General features: G+C 49.6%; 3 protein-coding genes across 9 annotated transcripts in view; 2 read left to right on the top strand and 1 right to left on the bottom strand.

The window, feature by feature from the left end:
* Positions 1-403: 403 nt before the first annotated feature.
* On the top strand, positions 404-6,695 carry ATPAF2 (ATP synthase mitochondrial F1 complex assembly factor 2). The gene is made up of 8 exons (XM_027656651.1): positions 404-606; positions 2,349-2,393; positions 2,696-2,841; positions 3,460-3,557; positions 4,273-4,353; positions 4,485-4,597; positions 5,382-5,497; positions 6,084-6,695. Exons 1-8 carry the CDS (start codon positions 477-479, stop codon positions 6,219-6,221), a joined length of 867 nt encoding a protein of 288 aa, XP_027512452.1. The 5' UTR covers positions 404-476; the 3' UTR covers positions 6,222-6,695.
* An 876-nt stretch (positions 6,696-7,571) lies between these two features.
* On the bottom strand, positions 7,572-23,858 carry DRC3 (dynein regulatory complex subunit 3). 4 transcript variants are annotated; one of them, XM_027656649.1, is made up of 13 exons: positions 23,746-23,858; positions 22,585-22,757; positions 21,099-21,215; positions 19,587-19,753; positions 18,850-18,996; positions 17,559-17,678; positions 16,355-16,467; positions 14,886-15,060; positions 11,705-11,836; positions 10,383-10,453; positions 9,467-9,590; positions 8,007-8,138; positions 7,572-7,832 (listed from the first exon to the last, which is right to left on the bottom strand). In XM_027656649.1, the coding sequence occupies exons 2-13, from the start codon at positions 22,739-22,741 to the stop codon at positions 7,734-7,736; spliced, it is 1,554 nt and encodes a 517-aa protein (XP_027512450.1). In that variant the 5' UTR covers positions 22,742-22,757; positions 23,746-23,858; the 3' UTR covers positions 7,572-7,733. The 4 variants fall into 4 exon arrangements, with proteins under 4 accessions (XP_027512450.1, XP_027512447.1, XP_027512449.1 ...); XM_027656646.1 differs by having other exon boundaries at positions 23,623-23,746; XM_027656648.1 differs by lacking the exon at positions 23,746-23,858 and adding an exon at positions 23,589-23,712.
* A 93-nt stretch (positions 23,859-23,951) lies between these two features.
* Positions 23,952-24,553, top strand: part of TOM1L2 (target of myb1 like 2 membrane trafficking protein) — a 57,584-nt gene continuing 56,982 nt past the window's right edge. For 3 of the 4 annotated variants that reach the window (XM_027656644.1, XM_027656643.1, XM_027656641.1), the window contains exon 1: positions 24,170-24,299. In XM_027656644.1, the coding sequence (XP_027512445.1) occupies positions 24,248-24,299 (52 nt within the window). In that variant the 5' untranslated portion in view covers positions 24,170-24,247. The other variant, XM_027656642.1, reaches the window with a different exon arrangement.

The raw sequence follows: 24,553 nt of genomic DNA, 5'->3' as shown, positions 1-24,553 counted from the left end.
GAGGAGGAGGAGGAGGAGGAGGAGGACGAGGAGGAGGACGACGACGAGCCGCCTCCAGCCCCTCCGGCGCGACGCCTCTCGCTCCGGACAGGCATCTCGGGGGGGGTCCCCGGGCGCCAGCGTGGCCGGGGCCGGGGCGCGGCCCGGGGCGGGGAGGGGGGAGCACCGCCCGCTCGGCTCCGCTCCGCTCTCCCTCACGCCGAGGCCGCCGCTGGGTCGGGGCCTCCCGGCAGCGCCTCCGCGCGCTCCCATTGGCCCCCGCGCGCCGCGCGCCGATTGGTCGCGGGTGGCGCAGCCGCGGCGCCGATTGGCTGAGGGCGGTGCCGCGGCGGCGCCGATTGGTTGCGAGGCCGCGGGGCGCTGGTGGGAAATGTAGTTCGCGGCGGGGATTGGTCGAGGCCGCCGGCAAGATGGCGGCGCCCAGGGAGAGGCGCTGAGCGCGGTCGGGGGGACGGGCGGTGTGTCCGGCTGTCGCGATGTGGCGCGGGTGTCGCCGGCTGCTGTGGGATCGCTCCCTGCCCATCTGGTTTCCCCGGTTGCCTTCTGCCGCTGCCGGGAGCGGCCCGGCGGGGCCATGCGGGCGCCGGGCCTATGCCCCGCCGGGAGGTGAGGGAGCGCCCGGGGAGGCTCCAGCCGACCTTGGGGAAGGGAGCAGCTGCCCAGGGGTCCTCCTGGGTCCCCAGGTTACTCTGGGCCAGGGCAGGGCTGGGATCGGAGCTCTGAGGGCGGGAGGAGAACGGCCCCGCGTGGACCGGGCTCCCCACGGGCGGAGAGCGGCCCCGTGCCGGGGCTCCCCCTGCGCCCTGCTCCGGGCTTTAGGGGGTGTTCGGAGCCGGGGGGTTCGCTGGCAGCACGGGCGAGTCCTCAGTGCACCAGTGTCTCGCTCGTGGTTTTGTGTTTCGTTGTTTTCTAGGGATTTTGGGGGGATGGGACCCAGCCGCGGAGGGGGGGCTGTTCAGGCGTGTTCTGGGCCGTGTGTCCCCCTCTGCAGATTTTGCTGGAATCGTTTGGGTTTGAGGGCAGTAAGATCAGTCTCGTTCTGTCCGAGGTGAGGCTGGAGAGTCGCAGTGACTCACGGCAGGGTTTTGGGAGCCCACTGATGTGCCTCAGGGCTCCTCTGGGGGACACACACACTTCAATCTGTTTTTAGAGCTGTGCCTGTGGTGCTTTCTGAGGCCCCAAAACTCACAGGTCGCTGAGCCTGAGCAAATCCTTCCATTTCCCCAGTGGAAATGTGCTTTTTTTAGCGTGGAATAACAGACCTGCAGCCTGACCTGCTTGTTGTGCCCTTCACAAGGCAGATTTATGGGTTTGGGATTAACAACCAGGTTGCTGTTGTCCAGGGAATGGGTTGTGGATTCTTCCTGCCTTGTGGGAACGATGTGAGCCTTTGGAATACGTGTAGTCCTGCTCTCAGGTGTTGGGAGTGTGGGCAGCAGTGCTGGTAGGGAAGGAGTCTGCTCCTAAAACGAGACCTGCAGTTCCCTCAGGCTTACCTTGAGTGGAGCAGGTGTATTCCCAAGCTGAGCAGCCTGGAGAAGAGGAGACTGAGAGGAGACTTCATGGCAGTTACAAATTCCTCAGGAGAGGAAGAGGAGGGGCAGGCACTGATCTCTGCTCTGTGATGACCAGGGACAGGACCCCAAGGAATGGCCTGGAGTTGGGGTCCAGTCAAGGCAGGTTTAGGTTGGATGTTAGAAAAAGGTTCTTCCCCCAGAGGGCACTGCCCAGGCTCCCCAGGGGAGTGGGCAGAGCTCCAAGGCTGCCAGAGCTCCAGGAGGGTTTGGATGATCCTCTGGGGCACAGGGTGGGACTCTTGGGGATGGTCCTGTGCAGGACTGAAGGTTGGACTCCGTGATCCCTGTGGATCCCTTCCAACTGGGCATATTCTGTGATTCTGTGAAGCAGGGAGGGAGAGAGCTGGATGAGGCAGTTGAGGGATTAATTTGTCAAATGTGATTGTAGGGGGAGAATCTGGAAAGGTTGACCCCGAAGTGAAACTGGGAGTGCTGGGACAGGTCTGCTTTGGAAACCACCTCTGCTACTCTCTGAAACTCATTGGAGGCCAGTGTAGAGGGAGCTGAGCCCCCAGCCTGGCAGGAGTGCAGCTGGTTCCATTCACTTCCCAGCTGTGCACTCTGGTTGTCACCAGTTTCCTGGTGGTTCCCAGCCAAGTGGAGCTCAGTGGAGTGTAGTGCTGGGAAGCTGTGGATGAAGGGCTGGATTTTTGTGGCCAGGCCACCTTGACAATACCAAGGGCTCTGTCTGTTCTGGGCTGTGATGGGGAGCAAGGGAAGGGGCTGAATCTCCTTTAGGTGCCACCTGAGTGACTCTGTTTCTGTCCCCAGAGAGGAAGAGGTTCTACCAGAACGTGAGCATCTCGCAAGGAGAAGGTGAGTAGGGCCACAGGATGGTCCCTGGGAGGTATGTCATCACCCCACACCACGTCAGTGTGGGTCCCACAGCCCAGGCTGTGTGAGGGGGGTGTTTGTCACCAGCTGCTCTGCCCCATCCTCATCTATGGCAAAGCTGCGTGGTGGGAAACAGCTTCCAAGTGGTGATGGGAAGCTTGAGTATTCCTGGTCCCTCATTCCCTCAGCTCCAGCTCTGACTCTGCTCCTGCTGTGGGGTTGTCTGTTGTTCCTTAGTGCCTGCTCCTCTTTGATTCCCCAGGATTTCTACTCTGATTCCCCAGGAGGCTTTGAAATAAACCTGGACCACCGAAAGCTGAAAACGCCCCAGGCCAAGCTCTTCACTGTCCCCAGCGAGGCCTTGGCCATTGCAGTGGCAACCGAGTGGGATTCCCAGAAAGACACCATCAAGTTCTACACAATGCACCTGGTGAGCACAGCAGGGTGGGATGCTGAGACCTCCAAATGGTCTCCAGATGCAGGATGTGGAGGGAGCAGGTTGTCCTGCTCCTAGTGACTGGATGTGGCATTCAGTGCTCTGGTGTAGTTGACAAGCTGGTGATTGGTCAAAGGTTGGATTTGATGATCTTGGAGGTCTTTTCCAACCTAAGAGATTCTGTGATTCTGTCCTGATGCCCATGGAAACAGGGACAAGAGGTCAGGACTTTCTCTGGGCACCCTGCAGTTGTGAGGGTGATTAGATCATGGCTGGGTGCTTGTCTAGGGGGAATCTCTGCCACTGTGGAGCCTCGAGAAGGGGCTGGACAGTGTTATTGGGAATAGTGAGGGGCAGGAGGAAAGGGTGAGCTCTGGAGCAGTCCATGAACCCTCTTCCCTGCTGCTTAATGGGCTACTCCCAAGGGTTCTGAAAGATTCTGAGAAGATTCCTGTTACATGAGCCACGTTCTGGCCCTGCACTCCCTTTTAGCTGCACCCCTCGGTTCTCCATGTGCCATGAATTCCTTTGCTTCTTCTTGACATTGTACCATGGAAGCTGCTGCCTCTCCAAGCCTTGAATAACAGCAGTTTAAACTGCCTTTATCCCCAGACCACTCTGTGCAACACGGCGCTGGACAATCCCACACAGCGAAACAAAACGCAGCTGATCCGAGCGGCTGTGAAGTTCCTGGAGACAGACACTCTCTGGTACGAGGTGGAGGCCCAGCTGGATTTTGGGAAGGTGGTTGGGGAAAGTGGGGGCAAATGTCTGCTGTAACCTGGTCATGGCAGGGCTCTGATCTGTGCTGGTTTGGGCCTGAGGGTTTGAATTAGTTTAGACCAGTCCTATGTACTCCTGTGCCAGTACAGACACCTCAGACTACTTGTACCAGTAGGAAAAGGCCCTTCCTTCCTTAAAGTCCTTGTGGGCTGCAGGACTAAGCCTGTTCATGCCCAAGCTCCTGTCTCACAGTCCCAGACTCCACTGGCAGCTGCACAGCTCCTGGAGGGAGGGGGAAACAGGCCCCTGGGCCTCCCCCATGGCTTTGGTCAGACTGGGAGCAGGGAATGCTGAACTGAGCTGCTGGGCAAGGAGAGGCATGAGTGGCCCCACACAAGAGTTCCAGTGGGATTTGTCCCCTCCTCTAACTGCTAAACCTCACTGCATCTTGTGGCTTGGGGCTACCTGCAATTTTCACTTGGCCAGTTCATTGCTCTGTTTTGTTGTAGTAAGATAGAATTGTCCTTCCTGGAACAACAAAAACCTCCAAATTTAGGGAAGAGTGGGGGAATTGTTCCCAGTCACTGCTACCTGGGTGGACAGCAGGCCCTTGCTGCTCTTGCTGTGGTCTGGTGGGGTCAGTGTCCTTCCCAGAGGTGTATCCCAGCCTGGGAGTGACCATCCAGTGTGGTTTTGTCCCAGCTATCGTGTGGAGGAGCCTCCAGCCTTGGCAGAGCTGCAAAAGAATGAATGGGATCCAGTGGTTGACTGGGCTGAGAAAAGGTAAGAGCTCAAAGGTGGTTTTGTCTGATTATGCCCTGCCTTGCTGAGCCCAGGAACTCTGGTGCTTGTGGCCGCCAGAGCCACAGCTCCGTGAGCCGTGGGCTTTTCCAAGGGCTTGGGTGTCATTCCAGGTACAACGTGACAATTGGCTCCTCGACCAGCATCCTGGGGCCCAACATCCCAGCCAGCACCAAGGAGACCTTCATCAGCCATCTGGCATCCTACAACATGTGGGCCCTGCAAGGTGAGCAAGGCTGGGCCAGGAGCTGTCGGCTCAGCCTGGGCCACTGAGGAGGTGGTTCCTCTCCACAGGGCAGGGAGTGTCCATAATGTTTCTCTTCTCCTGCTTAGAGTGTGGAGGTTTATGTTTTAAATCTGCAGGCCAGGCCCTGAACTGTGTTTGTCACGGGCAGGGAGTCTCCCCAGTGCCACTGGAGTTCAGGGTCTGACCATGCTGTCTCATAAGCTGGTTGCTCCCTTAGCACAAATAACTTCTTTAATGCCAAACCTTCTAATTATTTAATCCCCAGCTTTGTTACCAGGAAAAGAAATGGGGCTTAGTACTCCAAAGTGCCCACACTGTGCACTGTCCTCATTTTTTCATCCTTATAACCTGCTTGTTCTTGCCTGAACCTGCTGAATGACACCTAAAAGATAAAGAAATGAAGTGACGTTTGCTCTGCTCAGGACCTGAATGAGCAGCAGGCAGTGAAACCCACAAAAGACACAGAATGCTCAGGCCTGGGTGGATATCTCTTCCCTTTGCACAGGGAGGAGGGATTCTGGCAGACTAAAAGGAGGTGGTGTCCAGGGCATGGCCTTTGTCACTGTGGTGGCAGGGCCAGCACAGTGCTCTGTGCCTGCTGTTAAACAACAGATCTGAGCGTCCAGGTGCAGGTGGGAGGATCACTGGCCCTCCTTGAGGGGTTATCACACCCTCTCTGCCTCTTCAGAGTGTGTGAAGATGGTGCTGTAAAGCTGCAGAAAACAGGCATGAATCTTGTTTGTTTTGGGTTATTCCCTTCCAGGTATAGAATTTGTAATCACCCAGCTGAAATCGCTGATCCTGTCCATGGGCCTGATTGACAGGCACATTACAGTAGAGAAAGCTGTGCTTCTGTCTCGCCTGGAGGAAGAATACCAGGTAAATTATGTTACAAAACAGCCCTATAATTCAAATAGCAATAATCTCAGCATGACAAATGCATCCCCCACCACAAATAACTGCCAAGGGAAGTGCCTGCTATAGCAGGAGACGTTCCACTCCACCAGTCTCCACGTCTGAGAGCGTTTGGAGTGTGCTGCTGCAGAGCAACACCATGGGCACAACAGCCCAGAGTGCTCCCAGGGCTGCCAGTTTCTTTTCACAGAACCCAGATGGCTGCTTTTCTCCCTCTCTAATCTGAAGTGCAAAGTTGTGGCTGGCTTCTCTTGCTGTGGGTTATCCAGCCTGGAGGCCTTGGTAGATGCCAAGCTACCAAGCTTGCTGGAAATTGGCCTGGTGTGAAGCTTTCCCTTCCCCAAAAGTGGCTGAAGTTGGGAATCTTTTCATCGTCCTTTTAAGGGGCTTTGCCTCAGACCCCAGTACAGATGGAGCATGTCCTCATCTGGAGATGTCCTTAACCCAGCAGTTGATGATCAGAATGTTTCTGGGGGGTTACCTGTGCTTGGCACAGGCTGAAAGTTGCTGAGCATTTCTGAGTATAGTCCATGTTCCTCCTCTCCTTCAGATTCGGCGCTGGGGCAAGGTGGAGTGGGCCCACGACTACGACCTGTGCGAGCTCCGTGCCCGCACGGCAGCTGGGACTCTCTTTGTTCACCTCTGTTCAGAGAGCTCGACTGTAAAACACAAGCTGTTGCAGGACTGAGGCAGCTGGGCTGGGCACAGGGGAAAATTCCCACCTGGGAATTGCTGGCCTGACCCAGTGGATGGTAGGCCAGCACTCCTGCCATCCTGTTTTCCCTGGGATCAGCCTCACGTGCTATGACTTTGTGGGCAATTCCTCACTCGGCCTGCCTGCTGCAGTGCAGTGCCAGCAGTTTGAGCCCACAAGGAGGAAAGGTCAAGGTGAGCTTCCCCAGGGCAGCAGCTCTATCCATTCCTGACGTCTGTAACTCATCTGAGGAGCTCCTGTGGAAGAAACAGCTTCCTGGGCAGGGCACGGCACAGACATACCCAGCATATGCCTCATGTCTTCATAGCTGCCAGCTCCTGACACACACTTGTTATGGAAATCTGGAAACAGACTCCACTGCATCTGTTGTTCATCCCTCGGCGTGCCTGCCTGTAACACCAGGGTCTCTGTGTTCCATTAAAGGCTCGCCCCTGCGAGGTACCAAAAGCTGTGTGTTTCTTTGTTTAAATCACCAAACCATGGGGTGGGTCCTGAGCTGCCTGACTCCGGGCAGGTGTTGGGATAGCTCCAGGCGTTTAAAATCATGGAGTGGAGCACACACTTAACTACTGTGCCAGCTTCTCCATGCAGCTGAGGAGATAGCAAGGAAACAACTGTGCAGTCCTGGAACAAGAGGAGGGCAACCTGGGCTCCAGCCATTTTCAGAAGCGCGGAGCAGGATGAAATAAATCAGTGTTTGACAGGCAGCACCAGCCACGGGGTTTTCTGAGAGACCTGCTCCCTCCCTGGTGTGCATAGGCAGCCACCCTCTCGTTTAACCTTCCCACCTTCTCCTTGCTGCCTGCCTGGAGCAGCGCCGCCCCGGCCAGCACCGTTCCTCAGAAGCTGTCCAGAAGCGAGCGTGGCAGCGGCTGTCACCGAGCAAGGAGGGGAATTAATGACTCCTCGCTTGGCTGTCGCGAGCGGCGGCGCGTGAGCTCCTGTGGAACCATTGATTTCCCTTCCTGCTGGCTGGGGGCTGCTCTGCTCACGCTGCAGAAAAGCCGCTTGCGAGAGGCGGTGGGAAGATGAGGCTCCCAGGCATGCGGAGCCCCCGCCAGCCTTGTGCCTGCTGAGCTGGAAACCTGCTGTTATCTCGGGGGTGGTTTGATGGAGAGCGCTCCTCTCCTGAGCTGCTGCCTCGTGCCTGCGGCTCACAGGTTCCTGCCACTGTGCTTGCAGGTACCGAAGCTTTCAGGCATGATATGCTACGATGATTTGGTTCAATCAGCTCACAGCTGATCCGTAACCCCCTGTGACCAGGTCTGAGCTGCCTGCACGGGCTTCGTGCCAACATGATGGAAGAGACAGAGCTTCAGATGCTTTTCCAGAGTCAAGAAGTAGCTTTTATTTGCGGTTTATGGTGGGATGGAAGAAATGTGCTTTTGGTTGGAAACGTCCCAGGCAGCTCGGGCATAGAGGCAGCTGTTCCTGCTGGGGGCTGTCCTGTGTGCCCCCAGCTGCCCAGCCCTATTCCACAGGCTCCTAGATCTTTGTGTTATCCAGCTCCTTCTGGAGAGTGTTGATGTAAGACATGATCCTTTTGATACAGGCGCGGTTTCTGTCGCTCTCAGTTTGGAAAGCCTGGACAGATTGAAACCGAGCAGTGAATCTGCAGGTGTGTCAGGGTCCCTTCCCGGAGTCCCTGGAGCACAGAGAGCTCCAGCAAAGGTCCGGGAGGGTCTCTCCTCGCAGTTGCCCTGCCACCTGGGCCAGACCTGTCTGTGCCCTGTCCCCCTGAGCACGAGGGTCTCTTACCTTCTCGGTCACGGAGATGTGCCAGTGGTAGGTGTTGCAGAGCATGTCACTCTCCCGCTTATCAATCTTCCGCAGGCGGATGCTGTGGGACATGTTGACGGCGTTGACAATGGTGTTTTTGTCCACGAGGAGCTGGGAGGTAACGTGACCGGATGAGGGGAGGGGGTGGGCACACAATGAAAGCAGCAGAGCTCGGAGGGAGCAGAAGCAACTGCAGTGCTCCAGGGGAGAAATCAGCCCTCTGTTCAAACTGGTATATCTCTAGTCATAGGGATGAATCAAATGTTTTACCCTTGGCCTCACTATGGTGTAATGGAGCTTTATCCCTACTGCACGTGGGGAAACTGAGGCAGCAACCTTGGTTCACATGCTGGGAGCTATGTGCAGGCAGGGCTCCTGTGCAGCTGGTGCTGAAGCACGGCTGCATATGCTCCAGCATGCCTGGAAATGGAAAATCACACTTGGAAGGGTCTCCTGCACTGGTGGCACTGGCTGTAAATCTTCATTTTTGGAGAGTCCCAGCTTCTAATGGAAGCAGTGACTTCCCCTGTGGCTCTAAATAGAGGGTGGCTTTGCTAACCCATAATGACTCTTCTCCTGCAGCCAAGTGCAGCTGTTGGACAAATGGAGATTGCTTCTCCCTGGAAATGGATGGCAGTGAGGCAAAATGGGTGCGTGGCAGCAGAGCAGAACCATCACCATCTGCATGGCCCATAAAGCAGGGAGCTCCCCCCGGGGCTCAGGGGTCTGGTTTGTGTCTGTCAGCTCTTGATTACCTGGAGTTACGGAGGGCTGGGATAATCTGGACAGAGCAAAACCACAGCTAATGCAAACTCAAGTAATTGAGACACTAAATGAAGGAATAACAAAGGCAAAAAGGGCAGCAGGAGCACTGCAACAATCCCTGTGGTTTTGGGAAGGCTCCTGGGATCTTTGCTCTCACAGCAAGACTGAGGGGTCGGTGGAAGGCTCCATTTGAAATGTCACGTCCTGCCTCCAGGTCAGCTCGAGGGCTGGGGGATCTGCAGGAAGGGCTTTTGAAATCACTGAGGCAAACAGTGATTTCAGAGTGCTGTTTGAGATTCTGGTGTGGGAGCAGGGAGAGTCTGAACAAAACCAGCTGCGAGTGAATGCTGCAAAGATGCTGCCTGAGTGCCTGGAAATCAGCCAGAGCACTGAGTTGTGCTGGAGGCAGCAGAGATACTTCTTCAGCATCCCTCCTGAGCTGCTGCCACCAGCTCTGGCAGCACCCAGGGAAACGTGCAGTGCAGTTATCCCCTCTGCTAGTCAGTGGAGATGTCCAGAGCCAAGTGGGGCCTCTAGGAAGGAGGTTATGCTCTGGTTCAGGGATGGCTCTGGCAGCACTGAGTCTCCTGGAAATCCTGTCCCTTCAGAGAAGAGGCTGTGGCCTCCTTTTTGCTGACTCCCTACCAGACATGGATTTTTTTGGGGGCCCTCACCGTTTGAACATCAGCTGGCAAATCCTCCTCAAGCTTGCCCTTGAGTGATTTCTCCAATGTGGTGAGGGCAATCTCCATCATCTTTTCATGGTGCTGGTTTTCCAGGTCCCGGCACTGGCCCATCGTACAGAAGATGTCAAGGAAAACGTTGACCACACCCCTCACCAGTGGAGATTAAACAACTTCCTGTAACTGGGACTAAGTGTCCACAGTGGCTTTTGCAGGAAGGAGCCTGGCTGCCCCTAGAAGCTGCTGTGGTGGAGGGAATCTGCTTTCAGCTCTTAATCACACATTGGGCCTCATCTCACTGCTAAAAATGACACAGAACTGAGAGAGGACCCAACTTTGCAAGGGAAATCAAAGGAGGCCTCCAGGTAAAAGCTGAGCTCTGAATGCAGTGCAATTATTTGCACCAGGCCAACAGATTTCTAGATTTAAAGCAGTGTAACCTGTCACTGAAGCACTTCAGTGTTCTCATCTCCCTTTTTTTCCAGAAGACATCACAAACACAAAAATGAAGGCCATTTAAAGAAATTTCAACAAGAATTCTAGGTATTTCATTGACTGCTATGGCAGCAATGTATCTAGAAAACAGTCTAATCAGATCTTCCCGTGGTTTTGTCTTCTCTGTGTGGAGAAAAAAGGAAAATTCCCAACAGGGTGAAAGCTGCCTAAGTCCTACAGACTTTCAGCACAGGAGAATTTAGATCTTTTTGTGCTCTCCACAGTCTCCACAGGAAGAAGCTGGGCATCTTAAATGACTGTTCCTCAAGGCTGGGAAAAGATATTTTCTATTGATTAAAAAAAATAAAATTAAAAAATAAAGTTTTTATACTGATGGCTCATTTCTGGATTTAGAGGTGAGGTGTAGGTACATCGCTGAGAGGTCCAGGCCAACATACTGTGAAAAGGATATATCTCTTTAACATTTTCCATGAATGTTGATACTATGACATCAATGGTTCTTTTAAAACCCTGTAACTGCTCCTTAACAGAGGGGAAAAAGAGGAAATATCACAATGAAAACTTGCATAAACATAACAGGGAGTCAGGGAGTCTAGGAGGAATCTACAATTTATTGTAATTTGGACTCACTGCTGTTATTAGCATAGTCAGAAACTAAACTGCCTCGAGCATTTAAAGTGTTTTCAAAGTGCTGCAAGATTTTCTTTCCTCCTTCAGGGACAGAAAATCAGAATCAGTTTATTGGAGGGAAGTTGACTGAATGATGCCTTTACCAAGTGTCTGGGGCAAGCCAGCTGATCCTTCCTCACCCTCCCCTAAGGAATGCCTGGAGAGGGCTGTATTCCCACCCCCTGCCATGTCTCCTTGTCTGTGTGAAGAGCCTCTTGTCAGAAGCATAACCACTGCCTGGGCTTATTGCAGCTTTTGGGTTAGTCTTCAGAAATTAAAATTGCTGCTGCCTATTCCCTCCCTCGGAAATGGCTGATGGAGAATTTGTGAAGTGTTGCACTTAAACGTCTTGATACCCAAATCCTGCACATCCAGGAAGGCACACAGGGAGAAGTGCTTCTGCTCATCCCATCAGGGACCTCAGATTGTGAGGGCCAACTCAGGAAACACTAAAAGGCACAATCCTGATGCGGTGAGGATCCATTCTGAGCTGCTGATTTCTGCCATCCACACTCCCAAAAGTAAACTGCTGCCTCTGCTTGCACACAGGCCACAGCTCCTGCCTGTTCATTTTTAAACAGATTACTTGGGTTTTCTTCCTTAAATGAAGATGCACAATAGCAGCCCTGCCCTAGTTGTTGAGGAAAAGTCTGGGGAGCAAAAGGCAGCTATTATGCAAGCAAATGCAGTAAGCTGAGCAGGAATGTGTGTAATTTTATTCATAGCAAAGATCAGCTTCAAAGAATTACACCTCTAGAATCCCAAATGCACACCTCATGCTATGCAGCGACTTGTGCAGACCTATAAAACGACTGCACAACCTCCCTTTCTCTCAAGTGTGGGAAATCAGCTTGGGGAGATGGGAAGGACATATAGTGTTCTGCTCTGAGAAACAGAAATCTGTTGCAAGGTGTGCAGGGCCTGATTTCACCCCTATCAACTTTGAGCAGAGGAAGAATAAGATGGAGACAAAACTTTAGCCTGGGTGAAGTCCCGTGCCCCCTTCTTTGTGGAATGAGCTGCTAAACAGGGGTGCAGCAATAGAAAAGTGCCCCCCTCCATGTTCTGGCTGTGAGGTCTCACAGGTGTGTCCTTGGTCCTTACCTCCAGCTCGTTGGATAGCAGCGCTTCCAAGGTCATGAGTGTACCTGACAGCTGAAGGATGTCCTCCTGGCACTCGGCTCGTTTAGACTCAGCAACATCATAACTCCTGGCATGATGAATCTCATCCAGCCTCTAAACACAGAGATACATAAATTACTTACAGTTTGTGTTCAGCACTCCACTGCAATCTAATTAACTTGTTACATATGTGAGAAAAGTTCCTGCTGCTGATTAGCTGAAATGAAATGTGATGATTCAGGGAAGTCTCCACATTTACATACTGGGTAGTCAACAGTGCTGAGGTTTGCTACTGCACTAATGATCCCGATCCAGGGGCAGTGCAGTGGGATTGGGAAAATGCTTCCTCATCCTCCACTCAGCAGAAGACTTTGACCCTTCTATGCTTCCAACTTTGGTTTGCCTTCTGACACATTTCAAGCAAAAAAAAAGAAAAGGAATAATATTAAATTCCTGACATTGCTGGCCACGAAGAAGAGATTAACAATTGGGAAAAAGAAATGCAGGCCTAAATCCTGATCCACTTCACACCAAAGAGTATCTTGACCGACTTCCATAGGGTCAGGATTTAGTATTCTGAATATGGAATACCTATCATTGCCTGCCTTCCTCTTACAGCAAGGATTTATTGCCCTGCAGAATTAAATATTGACGTCAGTTTTGTATCAGGCAAGATTTATGTTTTCTTGGATCAAAAAAAAAAAATCCCCTTGTGCTGAGCAATGTATTCTTTTCAAACCTGTTTAAAATAAGTTAACAGTTGTTAAAAAAAAGGAGAAAAAATATATAGGTTTTATCATATCTAATCCACTTCTCCTGAGTGGGAATGGAATGGGATAAAATAAAGAATTCTGATGAAAACCACTCCCAAAGGAAATGGACCGAATTATCTAAATTTTGCAGTGTTAAAAGGGGGAAGGGGAGAGCAAGGTACCTTCTTCTCCAATGTAAACAAGTTAGGAGGCTCAAAAGGCTCCAGAACCATTCAAGCTGCACCTCTGGGAGCAATAACTTCAAAGTTCAAGGCCTTTAATGCTCCGTAACCAACTTCAGAGAGCACAGTGATTTTACAGGTTACCCAAGTTTACATGAAAGGATTACAGCCAGACAAACAGCCCTAAGAATGGCTCACAGACTGGAGTCTGCTGGGGCCTCTGTGCCTTTTGAACTCCTCCAGCAATTTTAAATGACTGGGGAAATGCTGTTAAAACACTGTGTTCAGTTTTGATATCAACTCCTCCAATATTTATATGAAAACTGTCATGCTGTGTCCTGTTCAGAGAATCACAGAATAGTTTGGATTAGAAGGGACCATAAAGTCCATCTTGTTCTAGCCCCTGCCATGGGCAGGAACACCTTCCACTAGACCAGGTTGCTCTTGTCCAACCCTGGCCTTGGACACTTCCAGGGATGGGGCAGCCACAGCTTCTCTGGGCAATCTGTGCCAGAGCCTCACCACCCTCACAGGGAAGAATTTCTTCCTAATATCCAATCTAAAACTCCCCTCCTTCAGCTTAGGGCCATTTTCCCTCGTCCTGTCCCTCCATGCCCTTGCAGATCAGTCCATAGCTGAGTCTGTAGGTCATCAAAGATGAAGAGCCAAAATCTGGCCTTTGTCGTGTTTCTTTGGGCTTGACTTCAGATTTTTTGTTGTTGGGCTTTCTTTCTTTTTGTGCTTTTTTAGCTTCCTTTTGTTGGTTTTAGGGTTTTTTTTATGGAAGGTATAATGGGAATTAAAGTGCAAGTTTAACTGAACATGCACATCAAACTTTGGGTTGGAACTGGAGAATCCTTCAGGCCCTTCCAACCCAAACGATCCTGCGATCCTGTGACTCTGGCAGTGCTGCCAACTCATGTCCCAACCAGAGCTGCTGGAGCCAGTTTTCCAGCATGAGTCAGCAAGGTCCAAGGCCCCAGGAGCAGGGTGACTCAGCAGCTGTCAGCGTGTGATGAGGCACTGGAACAAAAGTGACCTGGTTTGCAGCCAGCGCTCGTGACTCTGCTGGTGTCACTTGTCAGGGACCTGCTCTCTCAGCTGACAGTGTTACCAGGCTTTAGCCACCTCCCCCCTTTATTTTTCCTGTGGAAACAAAATCATGATCCATCTATTATACATGGTTAGAAAGGGATCCAGCTAGAAGCTACGCCCTGAGCAGCCACAATGGGTGGCTGCAGTTGAACAGAATGAAAAGAGTTTCTGCTTTAAAAGGACTAAAAATACATTACAATAACTTCATCTGAGGGTTTTTTTTTGTTATAGTTCTTTGAGCTGTTGTTGACAAAATGAACTGAAGCAGAAAATTACTTGAAAATAAACTGAATACCCTGCAATTTCCTTCCTTTTCTTCCCCATTTTTCAATGAAAGGAGAGCTATCGGAGACATCAAAGAGAAGGGGAATGGCATTAAATCTGACAAATCTATATTTTAAATCAACTTCATAAAAATATTTAAACTAAAAGAAAGGTTGAGCATATCCATTTTCTTAAATATTGGTAACTTTTCTGGATGGCAAAAACCAAGTTAAAAAACTCCACTCTGTTTAGCCACTTTTTTTTTTGGTAGAGCCTTGAAGGACCTTTACCTTTAGAGATGATAACTTTATGACATGTTCATTTTGTTCTAGGCTGAATTTCCAGTGTAGATAAAGGCTGTATTAACTGGCTGTGCTTTGCCCAAAGGGTGGAAATTTCAATTCCCAAATTTTTTTCCAACATAAACTACTAGAAAACTTTTAACATTATGGTAATGATGTCATATTAGCTAAAAAACCCACATTTTTTCTTCACGCAAATTTATACTGTAAGAAACTTGTAAGGAAATATCAGTGAGTGAGCACTGGAAGAGGTTGTCCAGAGGGGCTGTGGAGTCTCCATCCTTGGAAATATTCAAACATAGTCCTGGGCAGCCTGGTGTGGGTGGCCCTGCTTGACCAGGGGCATTGGATCAGATGACTTCCATAGGTCACTTCCACCTATCACTTCCACCTTCAACCACTCTGTGATTCTGCCATTAGGCATCAAATACTGATTCCCAGTACAGCAGTGTCAATCCAGAATAATTTTCCTAATTTTAGTGGAGTACACCCTCATTTTCAGTGACATTAAAAGCTGGCTTATGATGTAGAGAAATCACGTATCAAACAAACAAAAGTATAATATTACCTGTTTGTTCCGATTTTCAAAGTCAAACATTGCTTTCTTGCTCTCTTCCTGGCTGGCTAATAGAATTTCATGAAGTTTTTTGTAGAAATCAGAGACTTCAGCTTCTCGTTTTTCATACTCTTCCAGTCCATAGTTATACAGTTTCCCACAAACTGAGACAAACTCCTTCCTGTATGTGACAGCAGAGTCAAGGGCTTTGCTTGTTCAGTGGAGCAACATGTTATGTTCCCTCTACCTCTGCAAATCTGAGGAACAAGAGCTACAAGCTACTTTTATGTAAACTCTGTGGAACTTGCTGGGAGCAGGCTGCCAAATATTCTGTCTGGGGAAGGATTGGGTCACCCCTTCACATTTTATGCAGAGGGTTTTGCTACCTTAAGGGTATGGAGAAAGCTGTGGCAATTTGAGGGGGCAAAAAGCCTTGAGGAAGAGAAGGAAATACATACACTTGTCTGACTCTTCTGACACAGCAGCAGAAGGAAGCGTACAACCCTATCTGTCTTCACAAGTGTGAATACAGTGCCTGGGTAGTTAATAAATACAGCTCTGGAGCCTACAGCCAGAGCACAGAATAAACTACTGACTTGGTAGCATCACAAAAATAACGTCAATTTTTCTTCTGCTATTATCTTGGCAACGGAATTGTTTTTGGAGTCTACTGTAGTTAAGCCGTGATGCATTTTTCCCCAACAGTGTAATGCAATTTTAAGGAAGGTCAAGTTACTGGCCTTGACAATACTCTATTAATCTGAATGAGAAAAGAAAAAAAGGCAAAAAAAGCGTCTGCTTTCTGCTCCCCCGTGTAGGAGCAATGATCAGAAAAATGTGCTGGCCTGGAAACTTCCCGTTGCCAGTTCTGGCAGGTTGTGAGATATGCGACTCGTATCGTTCTGATTAGTCTGTTCCTATCTCCCACCACTTCAATTTCAACATGATTTTAGCGGCTGCGCTCTCACAATCTAACTGACAGAGATTTATCTTCCAGCTCATTTTAAACTTTAAGTGGATTGCAGACTTAAAGAAAGTACAAAGCCTTGATTCTTGCGGGGTCACAAAAGGAGGCCGCCGAAATTGTGTTTGGTTCAGGGGAAGGAAAAGGAATATGGTAATTACAACAGTGAGAATTTAAAAAGCTGGGATCTCATGACCTGTCGGGGATAGAAACGAGTGGTTTTACAAATGGGATGTTTCAAGCTGGGCTGGCCAGCTTGCCAGTAATATGAACCATTTGTTTGGAGCCCTCATATTTCACAAGATATCAAGCCTTAAAGCTGTCAGTGGTCTCACAGTCTTGCAGCGTAATTTTTGGTACCATTCCAAAATTGAACACAGACTGTCTCAGATCTTAGATCAATGTAGCTTTCAGCCCTGGACAAAAGCAAAGGATGAAGAGTCCCTGTGGGTACACCTCTTTCTTAACTCCAGGCATTACCTTTTAGCTGTAGGTATTCCAAACCCAGGAAGGATATGCCTGCAGCAGGTCCCCCACTCCAGGGAGGGAGGCCAGTTTGGCAGCTTCTGTATCATCTTCATACAGACTGTCAAACAGGAATGATCCATTCAGGTGCTCAACAAAGGCTGTCTTTGAAGAGAAACAGAGGAAAATATGTAAAATAAAGATGCCAACCTGCTGCCAGTTCTCAGGATGTGTCTCTCTTACAAACACCTCACCAGCAGCTGAACACTGGTGCACACACAGTTATACCAACACAGCAGACACGCCAACCAAGACAGGAAAGCACCTTGCAACTGGAGTGAAACCCATCCCAGGGGCTTTGCTGCTACAACTCTGTAGCCTAAGGATAGAAAACACTGTTTAATCTCATATCATAGAATCATAGAATGGGTTGGAAGGGACATTAAAGAGCATTTCGTTACAACCTCCTGCCATGGGCAGGGACACCTTCCACTAGACCAGGATGCTCCAAGCTCCATCCAGCCTGGCCTTGGACATTTCCAGGGATGGGGCAGCCACAGCTTCTCTGGGCAACCTGTGCCAGTTGCCAATATATGACCTTATCACATACAAACACATATTGCAAGGCTTTTAAGCCTTTCAGATAAAGTGTTAGTGGACTTTGGAGAGGGCTGGAGGGAAAACATGCAGACATCCTCCCTGACACTGAACCACCTCCTGCTCTTCAGCCCGTGTGACCTTCCAGAGGTCTGAAATACAGAGCTAGGCCACAACTGAAAGCACCATTCTGCCTGGTGTTGTTTTCAGTCTGGTCACAGGACTACAGGGATCTCTCAAAACCCTGAAGAGTTTAACCATAAAACTAATGAAAAGCCATTAACTTAGTGTGAAGGAGAAAAAAAGTCACTTCCCCATGAAAATTCTAACAGTTCCCTCAGACCTGTAATTTTCTCAGTCTCATGTCAGGCTGATAAGTCCTTGGGTATGATTTACTATTTAGCTGTGCAGGGTCTATATCTGTAGTTCCATTGTTCAGCCCAAAGAATTATGTTCTCCCACGTCATGTGTATTCCACAGCAGTTCCTGTTTTCATTCAAAAGATGAGATTCAGAGATCACAGAGATTAATCCAAGCCTTAGTTTTAGCAGAGTCGATGTTAACCTCTCATTAAATCTCCAAGCATGTAAAAGACAAGTCAATATGTGTTTGTGCTTCTTTCTCCTGAGACAACACACAACCAGCCAAAGAAAACCTACCTCATGGTACTCCAGCTCTTCCTGCTTTGCCTGTTTTATCTCCTGAAGAGCAAGGGCCCGAGCCTCCTCTTGTTCCAAGGGCTTAGTAAGATCTTGATACTTTGAAACTGCATCTTCTCTCTGAGAAACACAGATAAAGCATTTGTATTAGATTATCCAGCAGTGCTCAACAAATCTGGGCATAGATAATTGATCTTTCTAGAAAAGGCACCTGAGTGACATCTGCGTCTCCATCTATTCGTGGGCTTTTTATTAAAATACTTATGAAGTTTCTAATCCGTTCCTCATACCATTTTCTGTTGGCATATTACTCGGCTTCTGCATTCAGTGCATCTGAGCTGATTCAGTCCCAGGAAACGTTTCTCTCTCCATTTTCTCATCTTTGGAGTTGTTTTTTTCTCTCTTGGCAGGAAGTACTATTTTGACTTCTAGAATTTGAGCTCTGATTTGATCAGCCAGTGAGGTTAATACATTTTCTAGGGAGGAGAAGGCTCTTTGGAGGAGTGGATAGCAAGGTAGTACCAGGGGCAAGAACCTCATTAGCTTGAAACTGAAGCTTGACAAATTTAAGTATGCAATTCTCTGACGTACTGTCTGATGATCAGGGACTGCACTCCATGACCTGGAAAGCCCTTCCAGCCCTATGCTAAGACCAATGTATCTTCCAAGTACAGCTCCTGCTCTGTGCCAAACAAATTTACAATTAATCATGTTCCTTGGTTACTAAAAAAACACCTGAACAAAAAAACCCTCATCTTTGTTCCTTTGAGCTGTGGGATGAAAAAGCATCGGACAGGTTACTGGTGAGGATGAACTATCAGAAATCAAGAGTGAGAAGTGCATCCAGGCACCTCCTTGCCTGGATGGTCTGTCAGTCTGCCACTGAAATAAATGTCTCTGTGAGCAGCAGGACCACCAAGCTTCCTTCCCCCTGGATCCTTGTCTCAACACTCATTTCCTTGAGATTCTCTAAGAAGACTTGCACTCACACTGCAGCCTCTCTGTGGCAGCAAGAACCAGGCCCCTCTCCCACACACAGCTGCTGATTTTCACAAAATCTGTGAAGACATCGTGCTTCTGACACCTTTACCCCTGTCAGATTTGATAGAATTTGGCCTACAGGTTCACAGCTGTTAGGTGGAAGCAGAATAAACACTGTGTGCTTCTGTGAGCCTGATTTCTGCAGGGAGCCTGCCCTCAGTGCTGGAATATTGCTGGCACACCAACAAAGGAAAGGCTCTGTAAGAAGCTGTTGCCTGATTTCCCAAGCAGGGAATTGCAGAAATCTTACCGTGGTGTCTCTCACGAGCTTGAAGTCCAAGTACACCAGGTTTGGAAGATGAGCAACAACAAACAGCATGTACTGCTTGTCATCACAGAAGGGGTTCCCAGACAGGTTCAGTGTCCGTAAGCTTTTTAACCTCCTGAGATAGACAACCTGTGCCAAAGGGAAAGAGACCTGTACTTCCAACTGCTGGGGAAACACAGCCTTGAAATTCGTTGCTCTTTTTACATTTAGGTTGGAATATGTTTTCTGCTCCACTGCAAAATTCATATGACACTCAATTATGAGTTTCTAATGCTTTTGGGAAAGGAAATACTTAAATTCACATTGGGAATATCTAGACAATGGGTGGAGAGAGAAGGCAGATGGGGTAGGCAAATCACAGGTCTTAAATTGGTAAAATGCCCTGAAAAGAACCCCCAATAAATCCTAGTCTCCTTCCTTTTCTCATATGTAACCACTTATCCCTTTTCTAGCTTTCGTGGGAGCCAATAGGAATTTTGCCATGGCTGACAGCAGTGACAGAACTGGGCCCCCAGGAGTCAATAATCTAAAGGAGAAGTGGCTGCAGGAAGCACTCAACACCAGGACAGAGGATCCAAACCACAGTGGACACTAAACTACTTAGAAATCCTAAGGAGAATTTTCTCCCCTAAGGAGGGGCTTGGACACAGTGGCAAATGTCAGTTTTAGAATATCTGATCCTTTGACAAGGAATATTTTCAAAGGCAGGGAGCACTCACATTTTCCAGATTGGTCAGGTTATTCTTCCCTATGGAGAAAATCTGCAGCTCTTGCAACGTGTCCATATTCTCAATTTTAGATATTCTGTTACTGTAGAGACTGAGGTCTTGCAGTTTGACAAGGGTATCCAGGCCCTCAATTACTTCAATATTGTTGAAGGACAAGTCTGGGGAAGAGTTTAGAAATCAAAGGTAAATTATTTCCAGCAGAACACCCTGATTCAGACCTTGCATTTAGCCTGGCTCTGGATTTAGGAGTTTATGTACAGATTTTCCTCAGGGGTGGTCAGTGTCCCCACAGGAAAAGCTTGGCATTAAATCATTCTTCATTCCTATCTCCTCATTGCAACTGTCCATGCAAATTCTAAATGAGAGGAACAGCTGAAGTTACTCCATGCAGAGTCCACATACACAGCCTGAAAGGGATTTCTGCCTTATGGGGAAACCCAAAACACAAGAGGTGGGGAAATGTCCTAAGAGGGGAATTTCTGTGACAAATTTGACACTCCTTGCCTTGTTTCTTGCAGACTCTGACCTGCCACACCAATGCCACTGTTGTGGTCACTCCCATAGGACAGACACATCCCCGTTCCACATCAGTGGAGGTTTGCAAAGGCACACACCCACTTTAGCTATTTCAGTCATTGAAACATCCTCTTCTGCTAGAACATCTATCCTAACACCACGACTAAGGGCAGTATTTGCTCTCTGGCCAGTACTGAGCAATTCAAGAGTCCAGATGAGGTTACGTGGGTGGCTGAGACACTTGTGCAGCAGCAGCAGCTGAACCACTGCAGCCTTTGGGCAAACAGAACATGAGAATGTGCTTCAAAACACTCTGCTTACACTGAGGTGATCAGTTGGTGATTCACAAGTGCATCAGTCATCTGTGGAGCAGAACAGTGCAGACAACTGGGTGGAAGAGCCCATTAGACACCTCACGATGTGCTTACGAGCTGCAGCCCTGTGTGCTGAGGATATATTTAGACTTCCAGCCAGCAACGTGGCTGCAATTCCAGAGAATGCTCCAAGCTGTGCATCTGTGCAGCTGAAAGGAGTCACATAAGGCTACGAGGACAGGCACTTCTTGGGACAACAATGACACCAAGCCCTTAAGGATGCAGGGGTAAAGATGGTGTGTTGCAAGCTCTGAAATGCCTGCAGTAGCTTTGAAAACATGCTTCTAAATCACAGAGGTGCTTCCATAAATATTCCTGAAAGTCATCTCCAAATACAATACGAACCCTGGAAACAACCTTGAAACCTCAGCATCCTGTTCCTGCCACACCAAATGTATTAAACCCAGTTTTGAAACACATGAAGGATTGTTTTGCAGCTCTGATACTCAGGCATTTTGACATTTGACAGTCAAATAAGGAAACACACAGACAGCTGACAGCCTTCCCTGGGAAAGCTCCTATCAGTCGTGTTTGAGAAGAAAGGTGACATCCTGGTTTATCACAGATTGCTCTGCACCTGTGAAGGACCCAACCTCCTCTGCCTGTATCTCACCAAGCCATACAAGGTGAACCAGACTCTCCAGAGCTTCTATCTTCTCAATGACATTGTTGTCCAGCTGCAGTTTAGTCAGATTCTCCAGCCGCCACAGATTATCAATCTGCAGGATACCTAAAGCCACAGGGGAAAAAAAATAAAATAAAATAAAATTGCTTTTCATGTGAGACAGCTTTCGGTTTACCAGACACGCTGTCTTGCACAAGAGAAACATGTCCAGTCCTACCTCCAAAATGACTTTCAGCGTGTGATGAGTGCCCTGGAGAGCTCAGAGGTGCACTGGCTGGATGAGATTCCAATGAAACAGCCCAGTTAACCTCAGTGTCCTGCACCAGTGCACGCTGCTCATCAGTGAGGCCAACGAGGCGTGGAGGGGCTGCTGACTGTGGCCCTGCACTCCAGTGGCTTTATGAATCCACCAGTAGGAGGCCTTGACCTTCATTTTCCCTTCCAGCTCCAAGAGGGACATTTGGGATGAGCTCTGCTTTTCTCTGCATTTGCAGTCTAGCAGTTCCCAGCTCCTGCTTTTGTAAATGACTCTCCTGCTCCCGGCATTCTCATCACAGGAGAGGAAGTTAGAGTCTACTCTTTCAGTGAAGGTTGCAGTTTAGAACTAATCAATATCCCTGCATTTAGCTTCCTCCAAAAAGCAGAATCACAAGGGCAGGCTGTTAGGCACTACATCAAAACATCAGCACCAAAGTGACAGGAAATACAGAACATTCTCATCCCCATTTCTCTTCTCAGAACTCATCAGTTGCTCTCCAGCTATCCTCATTTACTGAGGGCACACTAAAGCAAGAAATTGCATGCACAAACTATTCACACAGTCTGTATTTTGTATGTGCAAACAAATCTATGCAGGATCAGGTCAAGGGAGTCTTTTCTAAGGAAATCAACTCATACACACATTATTTTACTGGAGCACACAATGAATAATCAAAAGTAGATTTTTGCCCATCAAATTACCTCACCCTCCCCTCAATACTCAAATATTGAGCCAAATGTTCTTCCTTTTCACTTTTTGAATGCAATGGTTTGGCAGTAAGAGGCAAGTTGTGGTAAAGCTATGGATGACCAGAGGATGCCACCAAATCGGACTGTAATCACCATAACCCCCAAAACTGCTCTCACACAATCACCAGCCATGGCAGAGCCTGCCCAGGGTTGGATTTGTCCATGCACTGAGGGGCCCTATAGGCCCGTGGCCTGTAGGTGTCACCACAATATAAATGTTAAATGAGAACAGCAGTGACAATAACAATGGGAAGCAAAGCAGCTTTGAGATTACCCATCAGCAAAAGCACCCAGCTCGCTCATACTTTGCACAGGGATGACCAAAAATGTAAGTCCAGATGTTACTTTTCACATAATAAATCCAAGCTAATCGTGATTGTTTAATTGCCAGTTACCTGCCTTGTGCTTTGCTCTATTACCTTCTAACAAAAGAAGAAGGAAAGAATGCATATATTCTGATACTCACTTCTAAAGCTAAGTTGTAGCTCTGTCACATCCTTAAAGTTAATATTTTCCCCTTGGGCAAGTTCTCCAAGGTCCTCTGGACACGTCTTTTCAACAGCTTTCAGAACCATTTCATCATCGATAATGTTTGGCTCGACGTCATTGTAAAACTGACTCATTGTGAGAAGTGTCAGCCTTAAAGGACAGAAAGGAAAAGTAAATTAGATCACTGCCCTTCTACAATTTCCAGCAGTCACAGAATCACAGAATTCCAGAATGGTTTGAGTGGGAAGGGACCTTAAAGCTCATCCAGCTCCACCTCGTGCCATGAGCCGGGACACCTTCCACTATCCCAGGTTGCTCCAAGCCCCATCCAACCTGACCTTGGACATTTCCAGGAATGGGGCAGCCACAGCTTCTCTGGGCAACCAGTGCCAACGCTTGACAACCCTTTCAGTGATGAAACTCTTCATGGAAATTTAAATATCCCTAATGTTGCCCTGGAGGCATGAGACTATTTATCTTTCCAGAACCGTGCACAGCTAATGAGTCAGTGTGAAGGACTGGAATCATCAAGCTTTTGCTTGTGTAAGATATCTGTAATTATAGAATTTGTTTTGATTTTTATTTTTTTTTTTGCATAGGACAGGAAGGATAAATGTCTGAGTTTAGAGAGTTCTGTCCTCATCATGGATTTTTATTAACAAACCAAACCTATTGCTGTGCTCAGTAAAGACTAAAGGGCAGCAGGTTCTGGGTTTATCCATCCTTGACCTTCCTTTCCCCCTTTCTTGTAGAATTCCAGGATGGTTTGAGTTGGAAGGGACCTTAAAGCTCATCTCGTTCCACCCCCTGCCATGGGCAGGGACACCTTCCACTAGCCCAGGTTCTCCAAGCCCTGTCCAGTCTGGCCTTGGAGACTCTCAGCGATGAGCACTTGTCCATCGTCCCTTCAGTCAGCGTCGCTTCTAACCACCCCTGCCCGGTGTGTGGGAAGAGGCCACCGGTTCCCCCCGCGAGACCCACCGAGGCCGAGATCCCGGCCTCTCAGGCCTCTCACCTGCAGGTCCCCGGGGCTCCGAATCGGCTCTATGCCCAGTTCCTAATTCTTTATTCCCGATCCCCTTATCCCTGATCCCCTATTCCAGTTCCCGGTCCCCGGTTCCCGGTCCCCGGTTCCCACCCGCGCCTCGGCGCCCGTTGCTAAGGAAGCTCGGGCGCGTTGCTAAGGGCGGTCACATGACCTCCTCAGGCGCCAATGGGCGCGGAGTGGGTGGGAAGGCCAGCTGCCAATCAGGGCGCAAGAAATCCGTGTCAGCCAATCAGCGCCGGGACCGTGCCCTGGGGGCGGAAAGGGGCTCGCGTGATTGACGCTTTCCTTACCCAATAACGTTACAAGAAGGTTTGGACTTTGCCCAATGGCGAACGGCAATCGCAGTGTCCTCGCTGTCCATCAACCGGGGGCGGGGAAACGGGCGGGACTACCGTGAGGGCGGAGCCCCCGTTTGACAGTGATGGACACGTCTCTTAACCAATGACACTGCGGCTCGTCCGGACAGAGCCCAATGGAACGGAGGGAGGCGGGTCGCTCTGGTCAGAGCGCGCTGCGATTGGTGCGCGAGGCTGTCAGTCAGGGCGCGGTGCGGGAGGGGGGGCGCCGGGCCGCTGTTTGTTGTCATCCCAAGATGGAGTTTCTGCTGGGGAACCCGTTCAGCACCCCGGTGGGGCAGAGCCTCGGTACGGCGGCCAGGGGGGCTCCGCGGGGGTCGGGCGAGCCCGGGGAGCAAGAGGGGCCTTTGGAGGGTGCGGGGGGCCCCGGGCAGCGCGGGGGGCTGGGGGTCGGTGAGGGGCTGTGGGGGCGGTGAGGGGCTGTGCGGGCCCATAGGGGGCTCTGGGGTCGGTGAGGGGCTATGGGGGCTCGAGGGTGTTGGTGAGGGGTTGTGGGAGGGTCTGTGAAGGCCCATGGGGGGCTCTGGGGGTCGGTGAGGGGC

Source organism: Corapipo altera, unplaced genomic scaffold, assembly GCF_003945725.1.
Source record: "Corapipo altera isolate COAL_440 unplaced genomic scaffold, ASM394572v1 104, whole genome shotgun sequence".
NCBI classification, from domain to species: Eukaryota; Metazoa; Chordata; class Aves; order Passeriformes; family Pipridae; genus Corapipo; species Corapipo altera.
Note: the sequence above shows the minus strand (reverse complement) of the source record. Positions and strands in the feature narration are given on the sequence as shown.